Source organism: Megalops cyprinoides, chromosome 10, assembly GCF_013368585.1.
Source record: "Megalops cyprinoides isolate fMegCyp1 chromosome 10, fMegCyp1.pri, whole genome shotgun sequence".
NCBI classification, from domain to species: Eukaryota; Metazoa; Chordata; class Actinopteri; order Elopiformes; family Megalopidae; genus Megalops; species Megalops cyprinoides.
Window position 1 is genome coordinate 13,748,918 of NC_050592.1, and position 6,700 is coordinate 13,755,617.

At 38.9% G+C, this 6,700-nt stretch overlaps 1 protein-coding gene across 1 annotated transcript; it reads right to left on the bottom strand.

Annotated features, from left to right (window-relative positions):
* Nucleotides 1-1,420: 1,420 nt before the first annotated feature.
* rbm8a (RNA binding motif protein 8A) lies at nucleotides 1,421-6,326 on the bottom strand. The gene is made up of 6 exons (XM_036539365.1): nucleotides 6,253-6,326; nucleotides 5,489-5,548; nucleotides 5,219-5,296; nucleotides 4,402-4,538; nucleotides 3,509-3,645; nucleotides 1,421-1,997 (listed from the first exon to the last, which is right to left on the bottom strand). The coding sequence occupies exons 1-6, from the start codon at nucleotides 6,317-6,319 to the stop codon at nucleotides 1,952-1,954; spliced, it is 525 nt and encodes a 174-aa protein (XP_036395258.1). The 5' UTR covers nucleotides 6,320-6,326; the 3' UTR covers nucleotides 1,421-1,951.
* Between the last annotated feature and the right edge of the window lie 374 nt (nucleotides 6,327-6,700).

A 6,700-nucleotide genomic window follows, 5' to 3' on the forward strand; every position in this document is an offset into this window, starting at 1 on the left:
GCTGCTGGGGTCCGCCCATTTAAGGGAGCATAACCTTCTCATTTGCCGATCGCATAAAGGGTGGCATTTGACTGACACAAAATACACCAATAATATATTTATATGGATGGTATGCCTACTGTCGGATTCGGTCCTCTGACGGGGGGCGGGGACGGATCTACAGTGGCTGTATCTATGGTTGAGCGGCATCCCGCGGGCCTGCGGATTGGAGCAGGCACTGCGATGATAGCGTGCTACGGGACCAGCCTCATCGGCCAGTCAGCGCCATATGAATGACTCTAACAATACACAGCAACTTTTAGGAAAAACAGACGTAATCACCAGTTCCAGAAACCACCGTAGTAGTGTTGTGGTGTGTGATTTTACACGTGGGTTAAATTTTCAACAAAAAGCACACCGCCGCCGTACCGTAGAGTAATGCCATAAGAATGTCACCTGTATCTGAAATCGGTGAGGGTACTGTGTACTGTTTGCCATTGTAATGTGGTACCAATGGTGAGGTTTGTCATTTCCGACATTATGAGTTTCTAAATTAGGAAGTTGTATAAATGTCCCATTATTGACATTGTGGATACCAGAGTGACAGGCGTGCAAAAATGTTTAAACGCACATTTACGTCCTTGAAACCTGGAGTCAATATTAATCAGTTGCAATCGCTGTAAACTGCTTATTCTTTCTCAGCCACTTTTCCTGTATTCATTGCATTTTAACAAGTTGCTCATCATATGTTAATTTAAAGAGAATACTGAAGAGCACAAATGTGAACATTCCTATAATGACACCCATTTCGAAACAGAAAAGTAACCAGGTAAGCACAACCAACGCTGCTCTCTTCTACAGGAATAGTGTAAAATGAAATCAGAAACCAAATCATACAGCACAAATTACTAACAGAAGTTTTCACCCTCTGTGGGAAAGTACTGCAGAGGACTTCATCCAAACTAAAAAGCACACTGGTGCATGTATTGCAATTGTGAAAGTTGGTAAGTGTTGATAACTGTTCCACAAATTAAAATTATACTACATCAGCACATTTAATGGTCTGGCAATATAGAGAAATACATAGATGTACACTTGTACAAAACAGTTGAGACTGAACGCTTTGATGTAATCCTGACAAATTTCATTCAGATTTGAATTGAGAACATTGAAAATAATATGCTTTTTGATCTTGAAACATGGCAGAGGCAAAATTAAACACATGCTACAAAGTACTGTATCCTTAGGACTGATGAAAACTATATTCAGTCTACAGACTCTGTTGAATGCCAGATGTCAAAATGATTCATCACCTTCAAGCAAGACAACTTTTATTTTTTGTACAGCTTTAATATACGAAGTCATATGTAAAACAAAACCATTCCACATTTTACAAAAACTTATAATCATTTGAGAATTTATTTTAAACAATGTTCAGGCAGGTCAATTAGAAATTGTCCGAACAGCCTCATCTAAAACAGTAACAAACAAAAGGGGAACAAACCCTAACATCCTTAAGGTCTCATCTCATGTGTACACCAAGGCTTGCTGATAAGGCTGTATAGAGTAAAATCAGTCGAGTTGTTTTGGTCCAATATGAACATTTTTGTTGAAGTTTAATGAGGACTGATGCCATTATAAAACCTTTAGAGAGAACATAAGCAGTATAATCCTTCAGAGTATAAAAATATGCAATTATGGAAAGAAAACTGACCATCTTTCCTCTCCATTTGTGACAAATTTGATAGCATATGTGCCTTTAAAATAACCAAGCTATATCTGAAAATTCACCCTATACAGCCATTCACAAGACCTACAGGGCAAATAAAGAAGACAAACATACTAAAATGACCTCTTTCAGAGGGGTGACTTTACTGCCTACTGTAAATAAAACTTCCTTTGCCACTGTCCCATTGGTTGGTTGATGTGACAGCAGCCTAGCCATAGCCAGTGAAAATGGCGATTCTGGGAATCAGCGCCGCCTCCTGTCAGGACTTCTGCTACGTCTCCGACCACCCCTGTTGAACAACAGAATGTTTTTCCTTAAAGTAAAAATTCAACAGACCGATGAGGGGTAAACTCAAATTAACTCATTTTCATAACTTTAATCTGTTTCACAAGGATTAACAGAATAATGAAATAAAATGTATATTTTATTAGGGCTGGGCGATATGGACCAAAAATCATATCTCGGTATTTTTAGGATGAATGGCAATACACGATATATATCTCGGTAAGTGGGCAAAATGTTCAGTTGTAAGTCAAAGCCACACGTGAGATGTCACAAGCACTTTTATTAAAACAGACTGTGATCAAATTAAAATGCAAAGACAGGGTTGCCATCCCTGTTTGAAAATATGCAGCTGCAAGACATGAATGTGAATGAAAAATTATATAGAATAAATAGTCTATATTAAACAAAAATAGGCCTATCTCTGAGGATGCTCCTACAGTTGTTTTCAACAACAATAACAGACCGGTTAAAATAGAGAACAGTTACAGGTTTTCCTCTCCTGCTTAACAAAACACACAGTTGTGCAAATAATAAAAATGTAAAGAGAACAAAAATAACAGGTTTACCATGTTTGAAAATATACAGCTGCATAATATATCAACATGTAAATGAAAAAATATATAAAATAAATAGTCCATACCAAATAAAAATAGGCTTATGTCAGTAGCATCTTCTGGTAAGGCATTTCAGACTATCAAAATACGCTACCTGTAGGTTTATGTTAGTAGTACTTTCTGATAAGGTAATTCAGACCATCAGAACATTCTATAGTTATATCCTGGTAGTCTTTTCTGATAAGGTTTAGAATGTCAAAATATGCTACTAGTTTTACGTTGGTATTGATTAGAGTGTGTTGATGGACAAACTAGACTACAAATTTACATGTCAGCATGTAAACTAGACTGTTGAAATACAAACAGGTTATGTGATGGATAAATTGTAAGTAGGTTATAGCTATTATTAAATTTACTTGACAGCATTTTTGAAATTGCTGTTGGATGAATGAGTGAAAACAATAATGTGATTAGCTTAGAAACAATTTCTGATAAGGTAAAAAAGAATTACCAACCTTTTTTGGCTTCTAAGGTAGCACAACCTACTTGCGGTAGTATTTCCTGATAGGGTAGCAAAGATCAATAGATATGACTATCAAACTACACTACGGTAGGACATTTCGATAAGGTAGAACAAATCGACAGAACACAGAGTTTGCGTGCAGACACAGAGGGAGAGTGGGGGCGCGGCTGCGCAGAGTGTGAGAGAGGACAGATGCAAACACTGGCACAGCCTTACGGAAGAAACGGGTTATGTAACGCAACATCAAACTATATCGATATAAATGGTATTATCTCATCCTATATCTCATTTGAAAACATATCGATAAACCTTAAAAAGTCGATATACTGCCCAGCCCTATATGTTATCAAAGGGATAATAAAGGCTTCAGGAGAAAGACCACCAGTAGGTTCAGGGACCCAGGACTGAATACTGCTTTCTGGTACAAATTATGCTCACCTTCTTTTGCTTTTGGGTGGTCCTCTCACGAAACCCCAGTCCACACTGATTGGCTGGCCCATCAGATCCTGGCCATTCAGTCCCTCCATGGCAGCCTGTGCCTCTTTGTATGTCTCGTACTCCACCAGTGCATATCCCTGTTCAGTAGATAACACACTTCTTGGCTTAACAACAAACTACCCTAACCAAAAAGAGGAACAACTAATGTTCACAATTTTGATGTAACAAACATTCTTAAAATCATGGATTTGGGATGAAACTCCCTAGATTTGCAGCATGTTACTTGTGGAGGTAAAATGGCAGAATTTTATCTCTGGTTATCCAATGCATGTGTTTGTTTCAAACTTGTTGACATTTATTTCCCTGTTTAAAATCCTCATATATTAATTTAGTTACATCACAATGGATTCTGTAGCAGAAAACATAGAAAGTATATCCAGTCATTTCCTTCCATGTAGCAAGACATTCACTTCGTCCCTGGTGTAGTACTGCCCCCTCCTGTCTGAAGGCAGACACAACACTTCACATACTAATACTCAATCTAACCACAATGGAATGGTAGCTTGGGGCAAAATGTGTATTTTTCACAACTCTGACACTGTATTTTGTGTTAACTTCAATGACAAACTATTCTATTAATAATTAAATATACTATTTTTAATTACATACATTTTAAAAAATTACTGCACAATTATTATTGATTGTACAGAAGTTTTGTTTCACTCAAAAATCTATTAAGATTAGTGAGAAAAAGGAGCTGCTCTAGCTGTAACCAGGAATTCTCATGTTTTTGAAACTCTACTCTACCATGACCACATTTTGATACTGAACCCCATTTCAAATTTCATATGAAACTGAGCCCGGGTGTGATGCTAGGATGGACTGCTTCATACTTTGAGGTAGCCTGTCCTTCTGTCCAGGTTCAGGTGCAAGTTCTTGATCTCCCCATACTCAGCAAACTTGTCATGGATGTCCTCCTCTGTAGCCTCCTCATGTACTCCTGTCACAAACAGGATCCAGCCCTCCACAGCTAGAGGGAAAAAGATGCATGCTACATTACAAGAACTTGCTGGCAAGGCAAAAGCTAAAATGTACCTACCCCAGACAAAATTATTTAAGTTATAACACCAGATTCTTATAAATTAAATATCTGTACTCCAGTATTTGCAGAGTACACACATAAGATTTATATTTTCATGACTTTTCAATGCTTTAAAGATAAACATAGCTTCATTTTTATTTGTTGGTTGCCAGACTAATTTTTGTTAAAATGGGTTAATTTGCAGAGGAAATCTCATGAGCAATGTTCTACTTCTCTGAGATATATATAACGTGAAAAATGTTTTGTGTCTGCCTGCCTGGATGTACACCTTGGAATGCTCTTGGTAGCAAATGCCAGTTACTGATGACTTCTGGTAGTGCACTTAATGTACACTAGTCAATTTGTTTGCAAAGTCAGCACATTGCTAGACTTGATAGTAAGTGACATCAAGCTAGTGACTTCAGCTAACTATACAATAATAACTACAGCCTACAGTGTTTAGCCTTTTCGTTGATTTGAAAGAGCCCGGCAATATTTGGTCCCATCTCATGAGTTTTCATAATGAAAACATGTTCATGGACGGCGACTACGGCGAACTCCGACTACCATATTTTGAACAGCAGGATCTCTTAACAGCATGTTAAAATGACTCTTTTCTTAGCTCTTACATCTCTGGGGGCCTGGTTCATCTCCATCCTGTTCCACAGTGTCGTAGTCCTCCCTGGCTCTCGACCTGGCTCCTTCGTCTGCGAAGCAACACGCAACATGACTTCTAGATACCCATCAAATACCGTACATCACACGCTATCTATGAATCTAATTTGGCGAGTCTGTCTAGACCAATAGCAGCTCTCTGGTCGAATTTAACACCAGACCTGCAAATGGTGTGGACCACAAGACAGACATGCATTTCGTGATGCATACATTAGAAGACTTACCAGATCCAAAACCGCGTCCCTTCCTTTTCTTCGCCTTTTCTTTTAACTTGTGAATGCTTTCTGAAAGTTAGATTACAAAACGGGTATAAATCCCAAGATAATTCAAAGATTCATCCACAGAATAACTAGTTACAGACGTAAAACATTTCTTGAAGAAAGCGGTTTTTAGTTAACAAATCGATAACGTTAGCGACTGGATCTCTTTCAGTTTGGTAACTGATTAACATAGCACGAGATGAAATCACCTCAGCTAGATTAAATACTGCTGGCTGGGAAAGACCAAAATTTGGAAACTCTGCTAGATACTCCACTTATCTGAATTCCAGAAATCTACAAGTTACGCAGGTATCTACACAGCCGGGCAGTAAGCCCGCAGCAGCAACTCCAGCTAAGATGCGTTTGCAGGCTAGCTAAAGGCTAAAATTACCTTCCCACATCCAATTGTCTAAGAGAACGTCTATCTGCTAGTCTGCATGCTAAATGACTAATCACCCAATCTCGAAACTACAAACCATGAAATCAGATGATCTGTAAATACACTTGTTAACTAGGTAGCTAGACAGCCATACAAACGGCTAGCTAGCTGGCCAGCATGACTACAACACGTCTTCATTCATATTTGGCTTCAGTCTGGCCAGCTAACAAGGCCCACGCCGTTTTACGTTTTATGGGGACGAAATTAACGGGTCAAAATCACCCTGCACGATGAGTAAGCCCATCAAACAACCTCACAACACGCGATTCAAATCTATCTCAAACTTTACCATCACCATCCTCGTCCATAGGAAAATCCTCGCCCCCGGCTTCATGTAGATCCAGTACGTCCGCCATATTGCCAGTCTTGTGTTTGGATAGAATGTACGCGTGCATTGGTTTCTGGGATACTGAGGGTCTTTATTGCAGTATCTGATTGCTGTGCTGCCACAGAACGCCATAGCCAAGCATAACAATTATTTTCCGTAGTTTGAATATCTCTGTCAGCGTTGTCACGGTCTTTCCTTTGTCCTGTACTAGTTGCTCCTAAAATGGTCTTCTACACGAGGATTATTGGCCATCAAGACAGTACACACCAAACGGATTTTTTTTTCCCACTGAGCCATTGATGTATGGAGCGGTTTTACTATAAGCTATATTTCTATGAAATGAGGGGATTCGATATGAGCGATTTTGCTGATGAGGGGAAACAAATCAGCTTTCAGAGAGCTGATATCA

Coding starts and splice junctions, on each gene's coding strand:
- rbm8a (XM_036539365.1), bottom strand. CDS start 6,319: ATGGCGGACGTACTGGATCTACATGAAGCCGGGGGCGAGGATTTTCCT. Junction 5,549..6,252: donor TATGGACGAGGATGGTGATG/GTAAAGTTTGAG, acceptor TCTAACTTTCAG/AAAGCATTCACAAGTTAAAA. Junction 1,998..3,508: donor CCACCCAAAAGCAAAAGAAG/GTGAGCATAATT, acceptor GTTGTTCAACAG/GGGTGGTCGGAGACGTAGCA.